The sequence below is a fragment of the Nothobranchius furzeri genome, chromosome 15 (genome assembly GCF_043380555.1).
Source record: "Nothobranchius furzeri strain GRZ-AD chromosome 15, NfurGRZ-RIMD1, whole genome shotgun sequence".
Taxonomy (NCBI): Eukaryota; Metazoa; Chordata; class Actinopteri; order Cyprinodontiformes; family Nothobranchiidae; genus Nothobranchius; species Nothobranchius furzeri.
Window position 1 is genome coordinate 39,412,108 of NC_091755.1, and position 27,597 is coordinate 39,439,704.

General features: G+C 42.5%; 1 protein-coding gene across 1 annotated transcript in view; it reads right to left on the reverse strand.

The window, feature by feature from the left end:
* syt6a (synaptotagmin VIa) overlaps nucleotides 1–27,597 on the reverse strand; it is a 125,194-nt gene that overhangs the window by 26,177 nt on the left and 71,420 nt on the right. The window contains exon 2 of the mRNA XM_054744571.2: nucleotides 1,656–2,046. Coding sequence (XP_054600546.1) covers nucleotides 1,656–2,046 — 391 coding nt within the window. The remainder of the gene's footprint in view (nucleotides 1–1,655; nucleotides 2,047–27,597) is intronic.

Sequence of the window (27,597 nt, forward strand, 5' to 3'; positions counted from 1 at the left end):
AGTGTGAGATGAACCTGAAAGCTGATTGGTTAAATAATGTTAATAATAACAATACATCAAACTTATATAGCGCTTTTTAGGACACTCAAAGATGCTTTCATGCATTCTCATATTCACACACTGCCAGTAATGGTAAGCTACTGCATCTCATTTATAAAACATGGCGTAGAATCCTTACTAAAACCGTGCTTAAGCTCAGCAAAAAAAAAGTACTTACGCCAAGTAGGTTTGTGATCTATCAAACATGGAGGACGCACAGCTGCACGTAATCTCAGCTTCATAAATCAGAGACTATCTAGAAAGGTTCTCAGCTGCTTTTTAGTCACATCCCCCCCTCACCACGCCCACTTTCTACCATAAATGGTCAATGCAAAGTCCCTTGTGGATCTCATGCATATACATAAGCCGGCTTGTTGCAGCGCTCCACCAATGACGATGGCGACCGCAGATCAAGGCAGATCAAGGAAGCGCTATTTCACAGAAGCAGAAGTTGAGGTACCTGTGGGTGAGGTGGAGAAATGAAAGGAAGTGCTTTTGCAAAACAAATAAGAGAAAATCCACAGAGTGGTACAGCGTTGCTGAAGCCGTCAATGCTGAGTTCTTAAGAGAGATCTGTGGCTGATATAAAAAAGTGGCCCGGCTGTGTGCGCGCGCATGTGTGTGTGTGTGTGTGTGTGTGTGTGTGTGTGTGTGTGTGTGTGTGTGTGTGTGTGTGTGTGTGTGTGTGTGAACACCCGCGTGTGTGTGGGGGGGGGGGTCTTGTTCTGTGTGAAAATGAAGCGTTACAAGTGATAATGCTGCAGGATTTCATAATTTTATCCTTCTCAGCAGCAGCACTGCAGGTGCTCTCCATGTCCAGCATGTGTGTAAGCCAGGTCCTTAGTCAACTTAAAGTTGTGCACATTTTTCTCTAAGTTTTCTTTCATAAATCCCGACGTTTGCGTGGAAAGTTGCTTACGAAGTTTTCCGACCCCGTTTTGTGCGTAAGCAAGCTCGATAAATGAGGCTCCTGTGCTTTAACAGGGTCACTGACATCTTTTAAATGTAATATTTTTAAATAAATGAAATATTTTAAGTTAAATCCCTAAAATGTCTTACATGTTTTACCTCTAAGTTACCTAATATGGAAAACATTAAGAAGCTTTAAAAAAGCCCTTTATTTGCTCTTTGTTGTAAATCTGTAAAGGAGGATTTGGGGTGATTTTTGCTGCATAAAATACTTCAAGTCATGCAGGAAAGACGTCGACAGATGTTTAGTCTTACTCACCAAAACCTTCCAGTTGTTCAGGTTGTAGCTTCTAAAAGACGTTTTTATGGTGTTCTTCTTGTTTTATCTATGCGCAGCTGCTCGTGAACGGGGAGGTGTTTATTTATTGAGGTTTTGCTTGAAAACAGGTTTCAGTAATGTAAAATGAAATTATTGGCAGAGTGAATGATCCAAGTAGAGAGTCAGTTTCAGATGTACATTTCTATTTCTGTTGGATTTACGCAACTTCATACGCCACAAAACTCATTTTGCTATCTATTTTGTCAGGTTTGTGCATAGGTGTGTGTGTGTGTGTGTGTGTGTGTGTGTGTGTGTGTGTGTGTGTGTGTGTGTGTGTGTGTGTGTGTGTGTGTGTGTGTGTGTGTGTGTGTGTGTGACAGAGACTAACCGTGTGGACGAGGCTGGCTCAGTGGTTTGTCTCTGCATGCGCTGCGTGCGGCGCAAGAAGTGCTCCCTCATGGAGAGCTGCACGTCCGTGGGGATGTCGGGAGAGGTATGGCTTATCTTCACTGCTGCCTCCAGGAAAGCCTGCGAGCCTATGGGGTCCTTCACCTTTTCTGTTGCCATGGTGACCGCCGGTTGTTGGGGACTGGGCAGCGGGGGAGGCTGCTGGAGCGAGCCGCGTCGTGGGTTACCGGCCGGGCTGAGAGGTGGACTGGGGAAGTGGGCCTTTGTCTGCCGAGGCACCCGGCACAGCTTCCAGGACACTAGCGTAAGGAGGCCCAGCAGAGCCAGGCCACAAACAAGAAACAGACCCAGAACCAGGCCAAAAGTAACGTCTGGTGGTGAGCCGCAGGGACCAGAAACAGGATCACACAATATGGACAAACAGATGGTGACGACAAGGATGAGAGAGGACACACACAGAGAAATCGAGTCTATTAGAACAGGATTTAATACAGAGTGACAATGCATGAGTGCTTTCTGTACAACCCTAAACAACAGAGAGGTGTGCTTCATTAAAATTAAACTAACCTTTATTAGGTACACACAGCCCTCTTACACACACACACACACACACACACACACACACACACACACACACACACACACACACACACACACACACACACACAGGCTGCTCTCTCTGACATACTCTTGGCTGTAAAGGTAACAGTAATTTGAGTGCGACAAACAGTAAAAACAAATATCAGAATCAGGCCACAACACCGACGTATCTGAATCTTCTCTCTGCGACGTCATGCAGATTAAAGGAGCCATGCAGAGACAAACTCATTTAGATGTCAATGATTCCCGAGGATCAGGTGGAACAACAAAACCTGGAGACATACCAATAAGGCTGAGTAGCACTCTGCAAGGAACCACGGTGACTAATGAAACAAGAAAGAATCCATAGGCCACCCCTCGGTATCTTGTGAATATTTTCACTTGATGCTTCGTGTGCCCCGCACTCTTCAGTTGGAAAGGATTAGCTACAGTGTGTTTTTTAAGCTAACAATTACATGCTGAAGAGAGTCTGAGTGGCTTCTCTGAGGACACAGACTGCTTCACAAACACAAAGAGAGGACAAGAGGCTGCTGCAGCTCACTGTTATCGGAAAAAAGTGCACATTTGTGCACAAGTGTCAGGAAACAAAAGAGGGGGATGAACTAGTAGATGAAGGTTTTTAATTAATAATAATAATAATAATAATAATAATAATAATAATAATGGGTTTGATTTATATAGCACTTTTCTAGGCACTCAATGCACTTTCTATTATTCACACACTCACTTTCACACACTGCCTGTGATGGTAAGCTACCATGTAGCCACAACAGGACACAGCAGCAGAATACCCCCGGGAGGAGCTGGAATTGGTCCCGCGATCCTCCGACCACGAGGCTCTCTGCTCTACCTCCCGAGCTAATGCTGCACCTAAATATTTATCGGTATGCCGAAGGCATCGACTCTCAGTGCGGTCACGGGGAGGATGTGCACGGCAGGATTTTCTTCAGTATTAATAATCTATATTTTAATGCTTGAATGCTGAACAAGCCTCCAGTCGCCAGGCGACAGCGGTGCTCAAACTAACAGGGACGGCAGTGGCGGAGGAGCTGAGTGTCCATCTCATAACTGAAGGGTTGCGAGATTGAATCTCGCCGACTCTGTTGCAGCCGTTTTGTTCTTGGGCAAGACACGGACCTTGCCTGCTGGTGGTGGTCGGGGGGACCAGTGGCACCAACGCTCTGCAGCCTTGCCTCCATAAGTCAGCCCCAGTGCAGCTGTGGTGACATTGTAGCTCATCACCACCAGTGTGTGAATGGATGAATGACTGGTTATGGGGGTTGTAGGGTGTCACGCTACACAAATACAAGCCATGTATAACAGGCTACCTGTTCAGAGGAAGCAGCCTTGACAGGGCTACTACTGCCTTCCTGAGCCGTAGACAACGACTAGAGACTTTTAACGAGAGGCTGAGGTGAAGTAAAGTGAAAGAAGACAGAAGGAGAAAACACAAAATGAATCTACCACAATGTAAGACTACTTCTGAGGTTGGCAGAGGTGCGGACTCGAGTCACATGACTTCGACTCAAGTCAGACTCGAGTCATTATTTTAATGATTTCTGACTTGACTTGATAAAATCTATAATGACTTATGACTTGACTCAGACTTGAATGCCAATGACTGGTGACTTGAATCAACTTGCATCTGTTGACTTGTTGATGACTTGAGCATATTTGATATTTTAACACAAAAGTGACACGACATGGACAGAAATCATAAATCATCCTTCGTTCTGGGTTTGATCTTGTTCTGCTGAAAGCAGCAGCTCGTTGTTCATGATCAGGTTCAGTTGCTCTTTCTGCTTGTTTCAGCAAATAAATGAAGCTTTTATTCTGGAATTTATTTGTTATCTTCATCATTAACTTGAAGTTGGACAGATGACTTGATTATGACTTGAAAATTCAAAGTTAAGGGCTTGGACTTGATTTGGACTTCCACATCACTGACTTTGGACTGGACTTGGACTTGGTTGTCTTTGACTTGGACTTGACTCGAGCCTTGACTGGAAAGACTTGTGACTTGCAAAGCAGTGACTTGGTCACACCTCTGGAGGTTGGCCTGATCCCCTCCTCGTGATCCACGTTGGATTTACTTATCTGGCAAAGCTGTTAATCGAGGACAACCGACATCCTACTGTACAGCTATAGAAAACTTCACTGACACATCTATGACATCATCTCTACATGTAGTGGATTTAAATATATGACCTCAGCTGCTCAGAAGAGACCTGAAATGGATTTCCATCACATTTAGCACATGATGGGACCATTCACCCACTAAAGTCGAGCTAAATGGAGCACCCGTAAACGTTAATTTTCTTCCCTAGCCAAGCGCTGGAGAGGATTTCCCGTCTCAAGGATTTATCCCTGAGGAGGATTTCTCAGCTGTCCATGGCCCCGGCCCCGGCCCCCACACATCATCTGGAATTTCACGCAGGTCTCCACAAAGCTTCATTTGGACTGTCGCTTGCAGTTTTTCATCCTTTGTCACAGGAAATCGAGATTGATCCGGCACTGCACTCTCAGACAAGCCGCTGTACATCGGCGTTGGCTGTCTTCTGCTACGGAATGTGTTGACAGGTCAGGAATTTGTGTTTGAGCATGTAATTCCTGCTCGATTTACTTGTTTTTATCTGCAGTGACAGCCGTCGTATTCGAGTATCTGCCGAGGGTTTTCAGAGTGTGACAGTCAGTCCGGCAACAATAGAATAAAACCGCCCACCCGCGATCGTCAGCGAGGCGTTCTGAGCTTCCGCCTTGATGGTTACAGTAATCCTTTTCTCCACACCTGTTCTTTGCCTCATGTTTACATAATTAATGTTTACAAATCTTCAAACTTACAAAACTCAAATGCTGCTCACTCAGCTGTTGCTGGAGGCCTTTCAGCGCAGCGAATGTACAAACACCTTTAACTGGATTTGTCTGATGCTGACTAAGCAGGGTGACACATGTTTTAACTTCATTCGTGAACACGTGTGTGTGTGTGTGTGTGTGTGTGTGTGTGTCAGGTACAGAGATGGTCCAGGTCACGTTAAATCTGAAAGCATCATGTCTGTGTGTTCCAGCCAATGTTGATGCTGCAGCTCTGACTGCTGACTCTGTTAATAACAGTCTTCACCAACCTCTCCTCCTTCATTAGGTGGACTTCACAGGGTCCACACTGAAGTGGCTCAAAAATGGCCGAGTGTGAGCAGACTTTATGCTCGTTTACCTGGTGGTTTGTCCTGGAGGTGTTGAAATCCGGAGGATTCCCCAAGACTCCACACACTATGTACAGTGTTTGTGCTGAAAACAACCAGACTCCACATGGGCTGTCTTTGGTGAACAAAAAACAACAAACAAAAGCTTCTCTATGTGACCCATCTGTACAAAATACAGAGTTGCATAGTTGTCCATGACAGTTTTCCCAGTGGGACTTCTAAAGAGCTGGAGCAAGTTACTCTCACAATAAAAGGATCAACCAGAGAATTACTGGTTTGAGGGAAGCTACAGTCTGAACTTAAACTCAGCTAAACAGTCCAATCTAAAATAAATGTATAAACATCCAGGAGAGTACAGCAGTGAGTGTGTGTGATGTCATCAAATCTCCTAAAAAAGAGTGGTTGTGACAAAAGTTCAAAAAGGATGAAGAAAGTTCCTTCGTGTAAGGTCCAGAATTCTGTCGCCAGGTTGACCTTTGAAGACTAAGTTCACTCACTTTCAATTCAGCTGCTATGGTCTTTGGTATAAATGAATGCCTCTTGTAGGGATGGGTATCGTATTTGGTACTTTTTTAGGCACCGGACGACTTCTGTGGTACCGACCAAGGACCGATTCACGTGATAAGAAACAGTGTCTTGTTTCTGCACCTTTTGCCACTAATGGCGTTTACACGTTAGCGTCGGTACGGTCGGGGTTTGGTCGGGTTGGATGGCGTGAGTTTGGTCTCGAACGGGCGGGGTAGTGTTCACATCCAAATCAGAGGGACTTCTCAGGAATGTGGAAATCCCCGAGCCTGTGGGCGGCTACTGAAATGGAAGATATTACAACTTGTGTACAAAGCCAGTACAAAGGTATTACTGACCAGTGTTCTAATTGAGTTTGTAAGAAAAGGAAGTATTACGATCAGAAAGGAACGGAAGTCTTCTAGAACCCTAAGTTTGGATCTAGAATTATACGTTTATGGAATCACTATGGAAACGCCATAGATGTGGAAACTAAAGCTGCCGGATCATTAAGCCAATTTAGAAAACACATTCAATTACTTGCTTTATTATACATATTAAAAGGGAAATAGTAATTGTATTGGTAGTATTGAGTGTGAACCGTGATTAAATAGCGTGTTGTATTTCTGATTATTTACATAGCTTTTTTATTCGCTAAACATTTTTGTTTACTCTTCATCTTAGAAGAAGGGGCATTGATTTATAAAAGTTTTTCTTCTTTCTGCCTCCTTTTATTTTACCATTGGACAGAATTTTTATTTTCATGTTTTTATGTTTTATTTTCAATTAAAAAAACTATTTTTAAAAATCCTAAAACACTGGTTTGTTTATGTTCCTGTTTATGTATTTAGCAGATGCTTTTTTTGTTTGTTTGTGAAACCTTATTGCATTTATTTCAACAACTGCTGGAAGTTTCTGCTCTCTTCCATGCCTCCAACATCCGTGCTAAGTCAGTGGGATGTAATAATCACACGAGGAAGCTTCTTCTCTGCGTCACAAGCTAAGAAGGGAAACGACTGATCTGGTGCCAGACTGGAGTGTTTCCAGCACATCCACGACAGAGCAGCTCTCCTCTCCTCTAAGACTGCACCTGCTCTTCAACATCTGCCTGTTGCTGCTTAAATCTGACCCTCCGGCCCATCACACAGCAAACATCTCAACATCTACAGAGAGGAAGAGCAGTACAGGATACGTCAGCTCCGTTAGATCATGTGGTTAGCACCCAAATAATGAGACGGCCTTTGTCAAAGATTCCATTTTTCACCAGCAACTACTGGTTTAAGTAACCAGCGTAGAATCGGTTCCCCAGGTAGAAATCTATTACCAGATTCCAGAGTAGCTGACTATTCCCAGCATTCCCAACAATCCATTTGAAGCGTACATGATCGGGGTTCTGCTCCCTGTAGCTATGGGAACAACGAAACGCAGATGTGCATGGTCATAAGTAATTTAAAATTCTTCTATTCTACCTTTTTATAAAGCCTGGATGGATTTTAGAGCGCTGCAGAAGCTGTCGTCAGCCGGATTCCTTTGCCTCATCGACTATGATCTCTGACTACAAAAGCAAACCAGGACTGGAGGAAATGATGAGAGTAATTACATTCTGGAAGGAAGAGGGTCCAAGGGAACAAAGACACAAAGTAGGAGTTCAGTTCTGCCCCGGGCCATCAAAAAAACAGGACGCCTTCTACACTGAATTTAATTTTATACATTTGCAGACATGTTTGGAAAAATAAAAATGACCTGGATGATAAACGATGATGGGATGAACCACCTTCAGGGGGTTATATACCTACAGCCCTGCACGTCATGGCTGCTACTAAACCACTGTAATATATTATTATTATTATTATTATTATTATTATTATTATTACTATTATTATTATTATAACTATTAATATTATATTACTATTATTATAATATTATTATTATTACTATTACTATTATTATTATCACAATTTTTTCTATTATTATTACTATTATGATTATTATTACTATCACTATTATTATTATCACAGTTATTATTATTATTATTATTATTACAATTATTATTATTACTATTACTATTATTATTACTACATTATGATTATTATTACTACTATTACTATTATTATTATTATTATTATTATTATTATATTATTATTATCCCAATAACTTCTGGTAATTCTGAATAATCTCAGATCTTCTTGTTCATGCAAGATTATTTAATAAAAAACGTGAATTGTACATTAAATGGAACTGTCATACAACACTTATGGTTAATGTTTTAGTTAAAATTAATTTAAACTGTAGCAAAGCTCTTTAAGTTTGCTGTAATAGTCAATTAGCAAAGAGTAAAAGAAAAATAAACTTTCTCAATGAACATTCTGATGTCGTTGTGTCCTTGGGCAAGACACTTAACCCACGTTGCCTGCTGGTGGTGGTCGGAGGGACCGGTGGCGCCAGTGCTCGGCAGCCTCGCCTGTCAGTGCGCCCCAGGGCAGCAGTGGCTACATCGTAGCTCATCCCCACCAGTGTGTGAATGTGTGTGTGAATGGGTGAATGACTGATTGTGTTGTAAAGCGCCTTGGGGGGTTCCAGGACTCTAGAAGGCGCTATATCAAATACAGGCCATTTACCATTTACCATGTATTTTGGGATTAATTCCATTTTGTTGTATTTGGTATCACTTTAATCCCTAATAATAAATAAAGAATCGCAATGGCAACAGGTTTCACACTAGCATGGACACGTTTGTGTACGTAAAAGTAATTTGGGACAACTGAAGGTGTAACTTCTGACTTGTCCCATGGAACAGATAACTGATCATGTGTGCTTGATTTATTCCCTCAATGCACACAAAATGGCCGCACCAGGCTGTGGCCCCTTTTACCTTCACAACTGCCGTAGTTTTTGAAGTTAAGGTCAAGGTGTTTGAAACCTTCCTCAGAAGTTCTGAGTCCATTCTCACATGTCAGCAGCAGCTCCATCTATGATGAGAATCTCCTGTTGCACCACATCCCAAAGGTTTTGGGCTGGACTAACATCTGGTGAGTGGAGGCCGTGTGCTGCGTCCTTCTGTCACCTTGCTTTATTATTGGTTGTACGTCAGATTCAACAGGCAGCATGCTTGTTTGTCCCAAAAAATCAGACAAATACAATCCAACATGCTTGAAAGCATGAATTTATGATGGGAGCAGTTCCACAAAAGGTAAAGATGTGATCTTTAGAGCCTTTACAGTAATCAAACGCACCAATTCTGACCATGCTTCTCTTCCATCAACTAACATTTTCATCCACACCTGTGTTTGGCATCTTCCTACCGGCTAAGGACAGCGGGATGTCCTGCAGTCGGAAGGTTGCAGGTTCGATCCCAGCTCCAACCAGAGAATGTTAACCTAGTGAACTAGACCAAATTCTTGCTTTGCAAAGTTTGGTCTAGGCATGCTCCATTGGAACCTCCGCAGCTCCTACCAGGACTCTGACTAGCCAATCACAGCTCTCTAGAGGGGTTTAAAACACATAAAGAGCTGTGATTGGTCCATAATGGTGGGCCAATCATAGTGCTCTATCTGCTTAGTGAACAAATCACAGAGCTTTATCCGCTTTGTGGGCCAATCAGGGCACTCTATATGCCTGGTGGGTGGGATGATGCAACAGAGTGAAACAAGAGTATGTCACATTCTTTGTCCAGTGGAATGCGGAGATCATTTGAAAGACAACGGTAGAACCCGCCCCACAACCGAGAGCCGTCAATGGAGCGTTGTCAGACTAAATAAATGTAATATTCAGTCTGGCTTGCCAGGCTAAGAGAATGCTGCTGTTGTGTCCTTGGGCAAGACACTTAACCCACCTTGCCGGCTGGTGGTGGTCGAAGGGGCCAGTGGCGCCTGTGTTTGCCTCTGTCAGTGCACCCCAGGGCAGCTGTGGCTACACCAATCATCACCAGCGTCTGAAAGTATGTGTGCATGTATGAATAACTGATTGTTTAGTGAAGCTCCTTGGGGGGTTGTAGAACCCTACGAAGGCGCCATACTAATACAGACCGTTTACCATAGCAAAGACAACTTTTGGGAAGATTTTAGACTATTTACATGTAAGGGCAATATTCCTGGCCAAGGCACTAAAGGAAAGTCCAACTGAAGTCCGAACATTAGTTTCACCACCACCTTTGAGCTTTTGTGATTTGACAAGTTCCGCGTATGTTAATTCTACAAACGAACCAGAAATCCTTCTAAACAGCTGAATCCGAACCATCCACTCATCGTTACAGGTGTGATGAGGTTAATGAGAGGACTCCAGATTTGCTGCACATTACAGCGAGTCATTTGTGCTATAATGAAAGCAAAAATAGAGGCGTTAGGGCTGAAACGCGGCTAATTCCTCACTCCTCCTGTTACCTTCCAGTGTGGAGAAGACAAGACGGAGTGCATGCAGGGAGCTAATGATGCAGTAAAGTGAGTCAAAGACCAGAGTTGCTGAGAGTGTTGGAGGAAGAGGGAGTGATAGAGGCCATTGTTCTTCCTCTTTGGACAGATGGGTAATGGAGCAGAGCTGTGTGAACGTTTTATTACCTTTAAAAAATCTCACCTGACAACAAAAGATGACTGACCTGAGGGTGTTATGGTGGAGTAGCTCATCTCAATGCTGCAGTCAATCAAAAGAGCTCTTGAATGCCCCAAAAGAAACCTTTCTGTCACCAGAACCTTAGAGCATGAATCAATGTTACTGAAAAGCCTCTCTGCCAGCTCCAAAGGCCACAGAGTGCAGAATAAAACAGGTCAATTGTTTTTTAACAAATTGAATGTTCAGGTTTGGACCTCTGACCTGGGCTGGCTTCACACGAACCCATGTGCTTTTAAATGACTGTGGCATGTTTACCCTTTTCCACAATCTGCAGCATTCGGCTGTGCTTTGACCAGTGGTTCTTCTCGACGCTGTCACTTCCTGCTTCGTGGATCAAGCAGAGACGTGCTTCAGATACTGGTTAAAACCCAGCTGGGCAACATGCTGTCAGGGGCTCTGATGCTAAAGGGTGAGTTTCGGAGTCAGACGAAAACAAGTGAGCTCTTTTGTTCACCTGGTTTCCATAGTAACCTGGTCAATAAAGGGCATGTGAAGTCTCAGTTTGCAGCGATAAATTGGATCATGATTGTCAGGAACGTTCCACCCTATCATACTTAACAGACATACACACACTTAGACCTTACACACAGTTTTATCAGGACTCAGATCAGAATGTATTTAAAACCCCGCTCACATGGGGGGGGGGGGGGGGGGGGGGGGGGGGTTAACCGACAGATGATTCTCAAAGCATGAGATGACACAATCACAGATTTACAGCTTTGGTTATTCAGTTTGAGGTGTGCAGTGACTTCTCAGTACAAACCAAGTCCACTCAAGAAACTCCCCCCTCAGACAGAAAATCTCATGAGGTAAAACGTGAATTTGAAGTAAACAAATACAGCAGAGGATGAGCATGCAGCACACTTCCATCAACTCAGTGTCTCACTGGCTAAATGTCACATCCAACACACTCGTAAGTCCTTAAAAATCAGACCAAGACCAATCCAACCATGATTGGAGGGGTCCCATTGTGCTTTCAGGGTGTTACTAACACCACACATGGTAATAATATCTGATAAGATTATCATTAGAGCCATTATGGTAATGTGGAAAATCTTTAAAATTGTCTGAATGGTAGGAGCGGGTCAAAAATTGGCATCCTGCTGTGTGAGCCCGGACCAGTCTGGACCGTCAAACCTCTGGACATCATTTGATACCTTTGCATGTTTTTTAGATCAAATTTAGCAAGAATTGAAATGTTCACAGGTATAGATTTAATAATGCCCATGAAATTGCACAAATCTGATCTCTTTGAACGACCATCTTCCCGGTAAATGTGTTAGGAGTTTTGAAATATGAACATGAAAGATTAAATTAATGTGCTGTGAAACTGCAGGATTTGGACTTTCGCTCATTAATATTTATGATATGCGAACATCTCACTTCTGATTGGCTAACAGCAACGCAGCTCTTTCACTACCTTCTTTCGCTCTTCTTGTGCAATGTAGATATGTTATCTCCACAAATAACACAAGCAAACACCTAGGGCTGCCAACTCTGATTGCTTAGAGCGTAAGACACACATCTGACTGCCTTCACACGCTCTCACGCCACACCTTCAACTTCTCACACTGAGAAAGCATTTCCCACAGCTCTCACAGATATCAGAGGGGCGTGACTTGGGCGCCCCCTCCCCTGCACTCATGCAAGGATGAATGCAAACATTGGCGGCTCTGCAGAACCTGTTCCACCATGGTGCAGAGATGCTACTGCTAATGGTTAGTGTCTACTGGCTAGGAGGCACTCTGTTTTCTGCTGACCACAAAATCAACACAGCCATCCATGTTTGCAAGCCAAGCTGGGTTAGTAACTTATGCTAATTTTTCTCTGTTACATAGAAAGGACCGGCTTTTTCTGAGCATTTCCCCATCTAGTTTCTAATGCAAACGATAGGGGTTGAGGGCAATCTTCACGTTCAGCATGCATGTGGAGTGACTGATCGTATAATGATGCTTTAAGAACCTTGTCCACCAGGAAGGCAAAGGAAAAGCCTGGTAATTTCCTGTCTAACGATTGGGTTCCAATGAGTGCGCTGTAATTAACACACATCCAACTGGACCTCAAAGACTGAGGCTGAAACACACAGCTACCCCCCCCAAACAATCACAGTACCAACAGTGGGCATAGTCAGAAAGATGGAGCAACTAGTTTGCCTGACAAGCCACCTTAAATATGTGAAAACAGCATGGCCATGACAAATCAGTCATGGGGGGAATCTACGGTTGCTTTTCAAACTGTCTCTGCTTACTATTGGACAACAAACAACGGAACATACCGACCAATATAGATGTCAGTCTGCCATACTCTGTTGAAGAAGATGCAAATGCATCATTTTTCTAAATAAAGGACACTGTAAAGGATGAGTAGTCTACATCTGACTTATGAACCATAAAATGTGAGATTCCATGGAAATATGAAATATCAATCTGATGGATCTTTGACTATTTTAACCAGAAGATCAGAACTTTTTATTGCAGGGATCGAGCGACACTTTGTATTAACTCCAAGGAAAGAGAGAGAGTCGGGTTTAAAATAGTTATTTATTTCTACACAATTTAAACAAGACTAGCTTAAACACTCTGTGTACTGATGGACTAAGGTGGAGTGAGACGTGATGAATGATGATGGTGTGTGTGTGGAATGTTGTTATCAGAACCTCGTATCCGGAGAAGCGGTTAGTTCTGAGTGGGAGTGAATGTTTCGCTCTAAACTTTAGTAGGAGAATTATAACACACACGAAACGCCATCTGTCGGTCTACGTACCCCAGGGGAAGCCTCCGTTAGATCCATAACGCCGAGGTCCTCTTGGACCCTCCTTGGTACTGAAGCCGGTAGAAAAGCAGTGGCGCCGACCAAACTAGTCTTGGAATGCTTCCAGGTCACGACAGTTATTGGCATCAGCGAGACCCTGAAGGGGTCGTGAGGTTCAGCTTTTATTCTGAAGGAACCGTTGCGGTCAGGTGTAACTTGCAACAGATTTTATCCAGCTTGTCGAGGTTCTTTATGGCTGAAGAGGAAGTCCAGATGGCCGGTCCGAGACTTTTCTAGAACGCTTTGAACTGAACTAAAGAAAAGGTGGCGTGGGATAGTTTTTATAATTGTCATATTTTGGTTTACTGGCGAATCAGAATTCGACATGCAAAAGAGGGTTTATACAAACACCACAGATAACTACACCTAGCCAGAAACGAAGGTTCTGATTGGATCAGACAAAAGGAAATGTGTCGTGTGACTTTAGCATTACGTGTCATCAGTGTCTAGTGCAAATGTCCAGGATTATAATAACTTGTGAAATTCTACTGATCACAGGATTATAATATCAAGTAATAACATTGTCTTTTCAGAGATTGATTGAACATTGGGCTCACATTATTAATGGTAATAACAAAGTTGTTGATTATGTATTTATCAAAAGGGTTCTTCGTCTTTATCTTGAGCTGTAAAGAGGTAAAGCAGTTCAGATGAGCAGAGTGCATGAAAGACCTTGGCCACTAGCTCATGTAGATTAAGCTGTCAGAGACTTGATGTCTCTGCTCGAGCAGATGCAGCAGATCATGTCCTTTAGGTCAAAAACAGGACATTCATGGTGCTACAACTTAAATACAGCTTAGTTTTAGCTCAGTCCCAGTAACATCCCATTTCTACAATCAAACAAACAAGTCACTGACTAGTTGTGTCAGTGACTTTACAGCAATCATCATACTAATCAAGCATGTAGCAACAGTGGAGAGAAAAACTCCCTTTTAACAGGAAGAAACCTCCAACAAAACCTGTCTCGGTAGCCAGCTTCTATGTCTCACTGGGGATTTGAGAAGACAGGGTGACACACAAAAATAAACAGATTACCTTCAGTAGTAGTACTTTCTATGTTAAAGAAAGTAAAACCTTAATAGCAGGAGAGGGAGAACCCTTTGAGTTGGCAGTAGGGTGCCAGCTGATGACCCCCTCCAGGGTTATCAGAGTCCAAAAGACCGGGTGTAGCTTCTCTGGCGATTGTGACTTATTCGAATGGGAAATTTGGAAATGGACCACTTTTCCTTGCGATGTGAACATTGCATGTAAGACGTGTCCAGAACACAAAAGTCAACGACTGGTATTCATTATATGTTTTAAGCCTGGATCACGCTGTGTTTTTGGACCGTTGCACAGGATTGTTCATGTCACACTGTGAGAACTCCAGAGAGGTGGCACACTGTGAGAACTCCAGAGAGGTGGCACGCTGTACGGCACAAGATTTCTGTGAGGCAGACTGCACGATGTCTCGCTTCAGCAGGACACGCTACGTCATGAGCACACCTCTCGAAAGCATACGTTTCTAAGTAGATGGCTAACCAAAACGAGGCTGAAAAGATAACACTTCTTCTTAGTGTCAGTTCGTGACCCAACTCCAAAGGAAGCTTCGTTTTACAAACCCTCACTTTGGCGTCAGACTCTAGCTGCAGATCTCCTTTTCCCGTCTTCCAGCTAAACAGTCGATCTGACAGTTGACATTCATCCTTCTCATCCTCCTTTATGCATAAAACCCACTAATCTACAGAATCTGTAACAGGTCACTACAATATCTAAACTATTGCTGCGAATCCTGTCTCACTGCTCCACAGCTCCGCTCCATGACAGCAGGTGTGTACTGTTCACACGGAGCGGAGCTTCCTCTGTCCCTCGGCAACAAAACGCTACTAAACCATCATTTTCAGCTGAATATGTGAGATTTCCACCAACAGCAAAGGGATCTCATGTTTTTGTGTTTTATCTTTTATGTTCGTGAGCTCATTTCCTCTCACAGATCACATCATCACAGTTTGCACAATTTCCCAAAGGTGTGTTTTCACTGGTCGGTTGCAGACAGGAATTGTAGGTTTTCAAGCACGCTTGTTGACTGTCGGAGGCTGATTTGGGTTGTGAGACGACTCAAAAAGCTGTCACAGATCCGGTCAGACTGGACAACCACAGATATGCAAATCACCCTCACGTTCACTGTTTTATTACACGATTATGCTCCCGACGAGGGATTTGGCTAAGACGGCTGCAAATCACACAGTGTGATCCGAGGTTTAGGCATAGTATAGATAGAACTTCAGATTTAACTTTTAATATTACATGATTCCAATTAATTATAATGCTTGTACAACCATTCTAGTGTTTTTAAATTATCTCAATGATGTTCAAGAAGTCTTAATCGGTGAGCAGGACCCTCAAGTGGTTTCATACTTTCCAGTTTGAGTCATTGCCTTCAGGACACTTTCCCTAAACACTCTGCGAGTAATGGTGATGCATGCTGATGTGTGTCTGCCACCTATAGCTACAACATTTGACATTTCTGCAGGAGCCAAAGATAAATGGATTAAACTGATAAGAGTGGGGCTAAAATTCAGGTGAAAAAAAATCTGTGCCTAACATTTCTGCCACTTATATGAATATTCTGATTAATTACATTTAGTGTAGTTATGCACATATAAAGGATTGTATGTTTTTAACAATCTGTAGTCATTTAAAAAGTATCTTATGGCCTAAATTAATGCACACCAAGATCAAGTGCAGAAGACGTGTTATTAATGGTGGAAATTTTCAGAGAAAGTTCATCTGGTTGGGGTAAGCGCTCCTCGGATAACAGGCAATGACATCTTAAGGAGTGGATTGCATTGACTCTGCAGACCTGAATTTCTCACCACATAGCCTCTGTAATCCACACTTTCAGGCACTTGCAAATATTTTACAAAGGCACTTGTTTCAAAGCAGACATTAATGGCCTTGTTGGATTTGCTGAAGGCTGGAATTATACGCTCTGATCTTGATGTGGGTACTTCGGACATTTTTGGGTGTCAGTATACTGCGGTGTCTTTCTCACGGCAATCAGAAAATCCCATAATCCCTCAGATCCCCAAATCCCCAAAGCTCCACCGCCACATGCAAAAAGGAGGTTGGAGCCCAATAAATCAGCCGGAGGTGAGACAAGAAGTCTAAAATACTCCCATTCTTTGACATGGTGGGAAAAAAATTTGTATTAAGAAGTAAAATTAGCAACTAGATAACTAGAAAAAAATATATATATATTAGGACCGTGACTTTAACACGTTAATTGATTAATCAATTAGAAAAAAAAGACGTGTTAAAAAAAATCACAGCTTGCATTTCGAACACGGCGGAACCTTTGTCATTGCACGATTTCCTCGTAGACCGAATATCACTGATGCACACCACAATGCACAGTGCTAATGGCTACTAAAACGGAATAAAAACAGAAAGAAGATGCCTTGCTTGGACTGATGCAGGATTTAGCAAACATGTCCGCCTCTTTTCTTAACAATGAAAACATAAACTTCCAGACAACAACGGAAGAGATCGTCTCTGCTGCGGCTGCCCGGTGGCAATGGAAACTTTACAAAAGTGGTGGTAAGCTATATTTTTAACATTTATGTAACATCTGTGCAGCGCTGAAAGCACCAGACAGAATAATTCTTTGCCCTAACAGTAGTTTATGAAAGTAGTCAGACAAACGAGAGGCACCTGGCTGCCGCTGGGTAAATGCTCCGTGTCCTCACTACTCTGATTTGAGTTGATTTGGGTCTTGTTTCATATCACACAGTGGCATTTGATGATTAAAATGCATTTTTTATTTAAAAGCTTTAGTTTACAGTAATAACCATGTCTAATGTTCGATTCTCTGTCTCATAATTTTAACTAAAAGTTTTGCTTTGAGGGCACATTTTTCTGAACGATTAAAATGTGATTAATTTAGATTAATTAATTACAAAGCCTCTAATTAATTAGATTAAAATATTTAATCAAGTCCCGGCCCTATATATATATAGCTGAATGTTTTTTACTGGAATATTGTCTATAATGCAAGGGCAGTAAGTGTATTTTTTGGCTTCTTCCAGAATAGTCTCCCTTAGATTGATGGTTTTAAGATTAAATCCTGAAATATTCAGACAGACACACGTTTGAATGTTTTAGAGCTGCTGTTTTGAACAGGTGGTGCTTTTCTGTTTGGATTTTACCAAAATATGTCACAGAGATGTCTCCTCCAGAAACCTGTGACCATGAAAATGTTCAGACTCACTGACAGCTCAGAGATGTGTGCAGCGAGACATATTTTGCCTCAGGAATGCCAAACGTCTAGCATGTCTCACTCAGGTTTCTCTGATAATAAAATAAAATAAAAATGTTTCCTGGCAAATTCTTTTCACACTTTATCATGTTTAAGATGAAGAATACACAGAAGTGTCCACTGTGTAAAAGACATTCAGACGTGAACAAAACTGTTGGCACTATTTGGTCAATGAAGGTAAAACTCTCAATGGTCACAGAAATAACTTGAATCTGACAAAAGTAATAATTAATAAATATTTTATGATATGCAACTACTGAAAGTCAGGTGTTGCTTTTCAGCCATGCTTCAACTGAATTATTAAAATAAAATTAATAAATATAAAAAATGTTAATAAACTTGTGGAACAGGTTGGACAACAATGATGTTACCCCTAACTTCATATTTTGTTGCACAACCTTTTGAAGCAATCACTGAAATCAAATGATTCCTGTAACTGCCAATGATACTTCTGCACATCTCAGCAGGTGTTTTGGCCCACTCCTCATGAGCAAACTGCTGCAGTTGTCTTGGGTTTGAAGGACGCCTTTTCCAGGCGACATGTTTCAGCTCCTGCCAACAATGCTCAATAGGATTGAGGTCAGGGCTCATAGAAGGTCACTTTAGAATAGTCCAATGTTTTCCTCTTTAGTCTGAGTCATGCTTCTGCGTCAGCTCCACAAGTGACAGACACGCACTGATTGGCAGAAGCGTTTTAGTCTCATACTTCCGTTTGCTGAAGGGGTGTTGCAAAGCAATTCTCCGCCAAGACAACAGAGGGCGCAGCATGGGTAGTAGTACAGTGACGTCTTACTATTTCCTTGGAAATCACTTACGCGGTCTGAAAAGTGGCAAGAAACAGGAGAAAGAGAAGTTTGATTGAGTTGGGACTGTGTGATCTAGATGAAGAAATGCTTATGTTGCTGAAATACCAGCGAGAGACTAAAAGGAGACGGCGGCGTCGGTGGGATGTCCATCCACTAAACAGGTCTAGGCAGACAACAGGCAAATGGCGTCATGACGGAAGTGATCTCAGGTTTCTGGACCGACCAATCACAAGCATGCATTCTCCCCTCGTTCGACGGATGTTAAGACAAGTGGGCTTGACTCCGTACGTACTTGTGTGCCTACCGGGGGGCCTACACAAGGACGGATAATGGCGTTGCGTGTCTCTGCACTGACGCAGATGCAGAAGCATGACTCAGGCTTTAGTCATTCTTGGGTGTTTCTAGCTCTGTGTTTTGTGTCCTTGTCCTGTTGCAAGACCCATGACCTGCCACTGGCCAACAAGGACATTCTACAAGAAGCTTTGTGGCGTGTCAACATGTAGTTTGGCACATTCCAGTCTGACTTTTTTATGATTTGTTTTCAACAATGATGTCCTCCTTGGTCATCCCCCATAGTCCACTTTGGCTCAAACAAGAACAGATGGTGCGATCTGACACTGATGTTCCTTGAGCTTGAAGCTCACCTAGGAACTCTTTAGAAGTTTATTTTTTCTGAGCTTTTATCCGTCTCTTTGATTTGTCATCAATTCTCCTCCAGCAGCCACATCCAGGAGGTATAGGCTATAGTTCCATGGATCTGAAAATTCTGAATAATATGTGCAACTGTAGTCACAGGAACATAGCACGCAGCCAAGTTATCAAAAGAGTGTCTTTAGGACAACTCTTGGAGTGTCCTCAAGTGGCCCGGCTGGAGCCCAGACATGAAACTAAATAACTTCTCTGGATAGATTTGAAAATGGATGCACCAGTGCTTCCCATCTAACCTGATGGCGCTTGAGAGGTGCTGCAAAGACCAAAGGGCCAAACTGCTCAAAAATGCATCAATCTGTAATTGCTGCCAAAGGTGCATCAACTAAATACGTCTCAAGTTTACTCGTGTACATGTGATTTTTCTGTCATTTATTTTCATTTTTTAACACATGTGCTAACAAATCCCAAAACCCTTGTTTGTCTTGTCATTGTGGGGTGTTTTGTGTACAGTTTTGAGTGGAAAATCATTTCATTCGTTTTAAATGAGGTTATAATGTAATGAAATGTGGCAAAAGTGAGGCTGTAATACTTTCTGGATGAAAGCTGCACTGTAACTCTGTGCTTTTGTCCCCAAACCACATAATAACTCAAGAGTTTCTGGTGGACTGGAAAGGGTTCATAGATGGTGGCTGCACTCACACTCAATAATTCACTGGAGAACAGTTATCTCCTCCACAAGTGTGAAGTTTGTCAGTAAAGTCTCTAGTTTCCTCCATAACTGGGCGATTCCTTCAGTTAGAAACTGGTGTCATCTATTTAGAAACCTCCAAAAATTAAACTAATTACAGAATGGAACCACTTTGCCTTGAACACACTCTCAGTACCACCTTAATGCATCTGAGTGCTGTGTTTTTGGGCCAGTCAGAAGCCATGAGAGAAGTGTCCCATGAGGGTGTGATTATTGAGGTCAGTCTGGTGTTGGCACCTTGTGTTATCACGCAATTAACCTGCTTGTTGACCACGAGACTCAGTCTGCACACAGCTGCTCTTTAATCATGGGGTCACAGGCACAGGCGGTCTGCTCTCCTGCGCAGGGGAGAGAAAAACTGCAATGCAGTTAAAAAGTGAGTGAAAATGTTGTTTTAAATAGATTAATATGCAGGGTTTATTTCTATGACATACCAAGAGTCTAAATATTTATTCTCTTTTAGTATCTGAGATAAAAGTATGGCTTAAAATATGTGTAAGTCTACAAACACCAGATATCTGTTTACAATAAATGTTTATTTCCAAAATGCAGCTGATGTTTTCATTTAGATCGCTCAGATTGATTAGATGTTTAGAGGAGGGAATAATAATAATAATAATAATACATTTTATTTAAAAAGTGCGTTTCATGACACCCAAGGACACTTCACAACAATGGGGAAAAATAAATGAACAAAACCCGATAAACACAGTAAAAATATGTAAAAACACTAAGATGCTAAAATTTAAAACAATGTATTAAAACTATGTGGTAAAAGCTTGTTTGAAGAGGCGGGTTTTGAGTTTTGATTTTAAAAGTGGGAGAGAGTGAGTGGTGCAAACATGGACGTAATTGGGGGGGGGGGCAGGGGGGACATGTCCCCCCCACTTTTTCCAAACTCAAGTTTTGACCCCTGCACTTTTTACCATCCAAAAACAATATTACGCTATATTAAATTGACACTGGTTGAGCTCTAGGACCAAGCGGAAAACAACCGTTTGTGTTGAAGCCTGTTTCCCATTAGAACAAACTGTAAAGACCCCCACCCCCCACCCCCCACCCCCCACGTGTCCCCCCCACTTCTAAAGTGAAAATTACGTCCTTGGGTGCGAAGATCAGGGGAAAGACGATTCCAGAGGTGGGGAGCAGAGCTGCTAAATGCTCTACTCCCCATGGTGACGAGGCGAGCGGGGGGAGCCGAGAGTTGAGGAGCAGAAGAGGAGCAGAAGAGGAGCGAAGAGCGCGGACAGGAGCGGTGATGTGAATTAGATCAGATATGTAGGAAGGAGCCAGGTTATGAAGTGCTTTCAATGTGATGAGCAGAATTTTGAAACTGATTCTTTGTCTAATCGGCAGCCAATGAAGTTATTGCAGGACGGGGGTGATGAGAAGATGGAGGCCTTGTGATGACACGTGCTGCAGCATTCTAGAGAAGCTGCAGTCTATGGAGGGATTTGCAGGGGAGACCAGAGAGAAGTGAGCTACAGTAATCAATCCTGGACGTGACGAGGCTGGGAACAAGGATGGCAGTGGTGAGGAGGAGATGGACGCAGGCAGAAGATGCTACGCAAGTGAAAATAAGCAGACGGGTAATGTCGTTGATGTAAGATTGAAAAGCTGTCGCAGAATAAGAGGAATCAATAGAAAAAACGTGATGTGTTTTTTCCTGTTCATTCTATTTACATATATTTAATTTATGTATACTGGTGATTGCATCACTGGGTATTTCTTCTGTCCTTTCTTTTTTTGCATACTTTTATATACTTCTTTTTTTTTTTTTTTTACTATTTTGCTGTTTGTAGTAATGGCACAAAAAACACCATTTCAATCCTGCGTGTGTTTTACAAAAACGTTGGTCTTGTCAAAAATAAGAGAAACTGAATAGAATTGTATCAACCGATTTGCATCAATTCATGGATGTAGAAATGTAGAGAATCACTGACGGTGTGTATTCTCCCTGGCAATAGGGGGCAGCACCTAAATCATTGCAAATAAGCAGTATTTTTGTGATCGAGTGAGATCTTACCAACGGATGCCCATTAGGGTCAAAAATACTTTATCAGATAGTTCAACCTCCAACAAAACAACAAGCACATCAGGCTCCCTTTCATCACTGGCAGCGATTGAAGAGGTAAATGTGTAAAACAACTATGTTTATGAATGGGGACAGTTTTATAACTGCTTGTTACAAATCAGCAAATGCATTATGTCCTCATGGGCTCCTGTAGAAGTAAACCTCACTTCTAATACGGCGCCTCCCAGAGACTTAGACCCACTCCCATGTATTTTAGTCTCAACTTTTATGGTTTTATATTATGAAGCTGCCAATAATTTTCATCACCTGGGAATCACTTCATTAATTTTCAACAAGATTTCAATGGATAGTTCCAGAGATTAATGGTAAAAACTACACTAAAAACTGTACATATTCACTTTTAAACACAATTTGGGATTAAATAGAGATACATTGAGTACTTCGGCTTCCTCCCACAGTCCAAAAATATGACTGTTAGGTTGATTGGCGTCTCTAAATTGTGCTGTGTGGTCGTTTGTCTGGAAACCTGTTTAAGGTGTACCTCGCATCTCTGCCTGGAGACTGCTGGAGGTCGTCACCAGCCCCCTACTACCCAGATAAGTGACAAATTACCTGCACTTGGAGCTTTTCAGAAACAGAGGACTCCAAAGCACTTTACACCACAGTAAGTCATTAGGCATGTTTCCACTGTTGGAACTTCAGAGTAATTTTACCAGAACTTTGCATATCTCCTCTTCACCGAGCCAGCTGAAAAGGCCCACTGCAGCCCATGCAGGGAGCAGCAGCTGTGAGCGACGCGCAGCCACGGATAGCAAGTAGCGAGTGACGCGGTGTAATGACCTGCAAGAAGCCCACTGCTTCCATGTTTTAATCATTCCCCCGTTTCCTCATCGTTCCCTTCCTGTTACAGACTGGATGGGGTGGAGTCATCTGTGACATGGACTCCACTGGTCTGTGCCACAGTTACTGACTGAATGGACATCAGTAGCATACTCACATCTTTTTGTTTTTTTAAATACCTGACATAGTGTCCTGACCTCATAGATTCAGGTAACGGTAGAATTTGGTGTACCGCCCAGCCCCAATTGCAACTACAACTGGCTGAACTGAGCTTTCTCTGTCAGGGGGCTGGGCTCAGCTCTAATGGCAGGATGAAAAGCTCAGACATTCGGGAGGAACTCAGAGTCCAGCCGCTTCACCTTTCAAGAGGAGCCAGTTAAAGGTGCATTATGTAGAAATGAAGTAAAAGCTTAGGAGCTTAGGTCCTTCAGTGTCTGTAGCAAGATGCTGCAGATCTTCTACAAGTCTGTTGTTGAGAGTGTAATCTCTTCGGCCATCATCTGTTGGGGTAGCAGCGTCAGAAGCAGGGACCTGAAAAGGCTCAACAGCCTAATAAAAAAGGCTGGTTCTGTTCTGGGGACGACTGTGGAACCACTGGAGGAGATAATGCAAAGAAGGATTCTCCAGAGAATCAATAAAATAATTGACAACCCTGAGCATTCTCTTCACAAGACTGTCCGACCAATTGTCAGTGCCGCTGTGTTAGCTTGGGGCGCGGGGGGGGGGGGGGGGGGGGGGCATGGCAACCCCACACTCACTGATGGTGAGTAGTTACGAAAACTGACAATCCCTGCAGCCAGCTGGATATGAAATTTGATTCAGTATAACCTTCCTTCCAAGACATTTGACTCTTTTGGAGTTTTCTGACACTATTCTTACATACTGCACCTTTAAGGTGGTTTGGGCAGGGATTGTGTTGTGGATCCTGTGGAGGTTGCTGAGAAAAAGGGCGGTTTATGCCTGTCTGCTGGAGCTGCTACCCAGCGACCAGGACTGTAACAAACAGGTGCGATGGGTGGATGGACAATCACATCTCACGTCCCAAGTTGCATTTCTCAGTTCAGTGTCCAAATTTGAAGTTTTGTGCTAACAGTTGCTGATGACAGGTTTCTGTCATTTACTCAAATCCAGTTTTGCACTATTTATTAAATGCACTTTTTCTCATGATGATAAAAATGAGAAGCAAGAAAGTTCTGATTTTGTCCCCAAAACAAACCAGTTTTAGGAGCAGAACAACCACAACGCTTGCTATTGAATTCCACCTGGCGGGGCTGCGGCATCATGGGCCTTGGAGTTTTGTTAGAATGTAATAATGAAAGAAGTCATCTGAACTACAGTGAAGACCTAAAACTTCACTCCTTTTAATGATGTTTTACGTCACTCTGAAAAGTTGACTTTAAACATGAGTTTATTTTCCAAGCAAATAAATAAATAAAATAATGAAAACCAAAAATGAACAAAGTCCTGAGGAGATTCTGATGGATGCACCAAACCACTCCTATATTACTCCGTCCTTTCATTTGGTTTGGTGAGTGCAGTGACACAGTGATGTGCCTCCATCGTTCACACGTTATGAGTCCCTGACCTTGAGTCAGTTCATCATTGCTCCTGTTTGCCGGTTAGATGCCTGCCTCGTTCCCCAGTCACCTGACCTGTGATACATCTGCCTTCTGCCTGATTCATCATCCTCCCCAGTCTTGTCTCAGAGGCTCACCCTGTCCCCATGTGCATAACATTTGACCATACTGAGAGATATGATATTCCATCCAGCATGATTTGTTTTATATGGGATGTGCAGGAAAGAAACATCATAAACCAGCTTCAGTTGGAGGTTCAGCAGCGGAGCTCCAGAGACCAGGAGCAGGTGGACTGCATGATGCTATCAAATAATAAAGGCAAGGCAAGCAATTTACGACATTACAAGAGTGGAGGACCTTCATCGATTCGGGCTGTGCTTCCTGTATAGCGCTATACGGATGTTTTAATTTCCAGAGGTACAGCGATAAAACTAACTGGCTGCAACCTTGCCTCGGTGAAAACGGCTCATTTACAGTCTCTAATTTTCATCACCAGAGATTTGAAATGGATGTGCTACATCCATTACAGGCAGAAGATGTGCCTGTGTTGCTTGATGAAAGCTTTTTCTCCACTCAAAATGCTCCGTTGCTCTGAAATATTCCATTGTTAATCATGATGAATAAATATGACCGTCAGCCACCCTGTTTTGTGTGTAGAGAGGTGGAGGAGGGGGTTGGGGGTGTGGAGGAAGAAATCTGAACCTCTTTAATGGAAAAATTACTTCAGGAATAAACATAAATGAACTGTTAATGAGTTGGCATTTTATTAAGAGAATATTTGGGAGGATAAACTAGATTTTAAGTCAGAGAGAAACAAGTATGGTCTTAATACACATTTTTGTTGGTTTGTTTTTTAGATCTGCAGCTTTAAGACAAATAAGGGCCTGAGGAAAATGCCTTATTAATACCTTATTGTTTCTAAGGCTAAAATTAATTAAGTGGAGTTTAATAATACAGAAACAATTAACAGCAAAATAGATCTCACTGCACGACAGAGACCTTGTGTTCAACTCCCAGCCAACACGTCAGCGGCATCAGCACAGCCAGCTCTCCAGATGGTGCGCGTCTGGAAGGAGCTCTTTAAAATAAAACCTTTCATTTGTTCCATCTTTGGAAATCGGCTGTTCCCACATGTACTTGAATGGTTTTACTGCGTGTTGTCTTTCACATGTTTGGCATATCACATTGGTGCAGTGGCCTAAGCTGATAAATACAGACACACAACACTAGCAGCAGCCCATGATGATGAGCTAGCTCCTCCACATCTGAGGTCATGCTTCTTCATTGGATGAAGGTGGGAGTCTCCCTGTGTGATGGTAGGATGAAGCCAGAGCTACATCAAGACTTCACTTTAGTCTTGAGATTTCTGGGTAAGTATCATTGGGAGGAGACCATGGAGCAGACCTAGAACTTGCTTGAAGGATCCACTTTGGTCTGAGAACATATTTAGATACACTTCTTTATAAATCATCTTTAAAACCAACGTAATCTCCACCATGGCGCTGTGCAGACATAGCAAACGAAGAAGAAGCAGTAGATAACAATTGTATGTCATAAGCCGGGGTGAGTACTCTTCTCATCATTCACCATCTCTGAGTGTGTTTGGTTGCAGGAGGGGGAGCGACAGCTGATCCTCGTCAGCTCATCAGCAGGGTGGCTTTATAAGGCGGATGGTGAACATGACTCGACGCCGGAAGATTATCACTGACTGGTAGTCTCTAGCCCGTCGTTTCTAACGCGTCTCTAGTCGTTTTGAACTCTTGTGAATGTTTTTTGGAACCTCCATTAACATTAGGATTTTTGTCTGGATTACTCACCTCAGGTTGGCTTCATCTCTGGATTTCTACCCAACCCTAAAAGGATCTCTCACCAGTTCGCTTCCGGGTTGTTGGGGTTATAGGTCAACGAATAATTTGTAAGCTTTTACTTACTTTTTGGATTCTTCAATAAATTCGTAAATATGGAAATATTTACCGATTTATGAATTAATTAGGATATCCGGAGATATCTACGGGGCACCATCCCCTTTTAACAGGGGAAAATTTGAATCCAAAACTATTATCAGTCTCGTCTAAACGTTCCGTGAATCCTAACGAGCTGCTGTTGAATTTTATATCACACAAACAAATCCACTTGAAGACAAAACTTAATTGAATAACATTTATTAACTAATATCATCACTTCAGCTCCTTCTGAAGCGTTAATCAATCAATATCAAACAACTGATTTTATCAAATGAATAACAAGTAATTAAACAATGAAATAATAATGTAAAACAATCTGACCCAATAAGTGTGTGCTTTAGCTTGAGTCCCCCCAAACACTAAAAACATGTATGTGTGTGCGTCCCCCTAAACAGGGAAACCAGAATTTGTGTGTGTGTGTGTGTGTGTGTGTGTGTGTGTGTGTGTGTGTGTGTGTGTGTGTGTGTGTGTGTGTGTGTGTGTGTGTGTGTGTGTGTGTGTGTGTGGGCAACTTGCACTTTAAACTTCCGAAGCACTTTCAATCACAGTAACTTAAACTTGATTCACTCAAAACACTTCAAAAAGATCAAGAAACAACACAAAAGATCAATCATAAATGAATATCTGATAGTTTGTGAGCTTGGCCACAGCATAAAAACTATTTAAGATATTAAACAATGACAAACAACAAAACGGCTTACTCTTAAAAGGATCCGATGGCGTTTTTTGGTACGGAAAAGAGAAAACCGATGTAATTTGAAGCAATAGCGCGGTTTTATTGCTTGTTCTGAACTATAGGAGAAACGGAAGAAGCAGTTAGATAGGAAAAAAAAAACTCTTCTCTGAGCGACTTCAAGGCGTCCCTTGGAAATCACGCTGAGCCATACGATGATTTTACGCTGCTCCTCCGTGGTTTGGCGTTCCCACACGTCCGAAGCTGCAGCAGCGAGCGATCTCTCTCTAACATCAGCTGAAGCTGAGAACAAAGAGAAGTTAAGTTTCACTTTTCCTCTCTTTTATAGACTCTGGCGGGGTGTTAAGTCCTGTGGCTCCCGCACATGCGCAGAACTTGTTTCCGGGGTTCAGCGGTGACGTCATCACATTGCTTCCGGCTCAAGGAATCATGGGAAATGAAGTCTCTCTTGGCGTTGGAACTTATTATCTGCTTTTTCAAAGCGCAGATCAGTTTTTGGAGAAAATGCTGCGTAGCAATTTTCTCATGAGGGCAGACGCTCCAGGGAAATTTTGGCACAGTCTTTTAGAGAAATTACTGCATAGTAATTT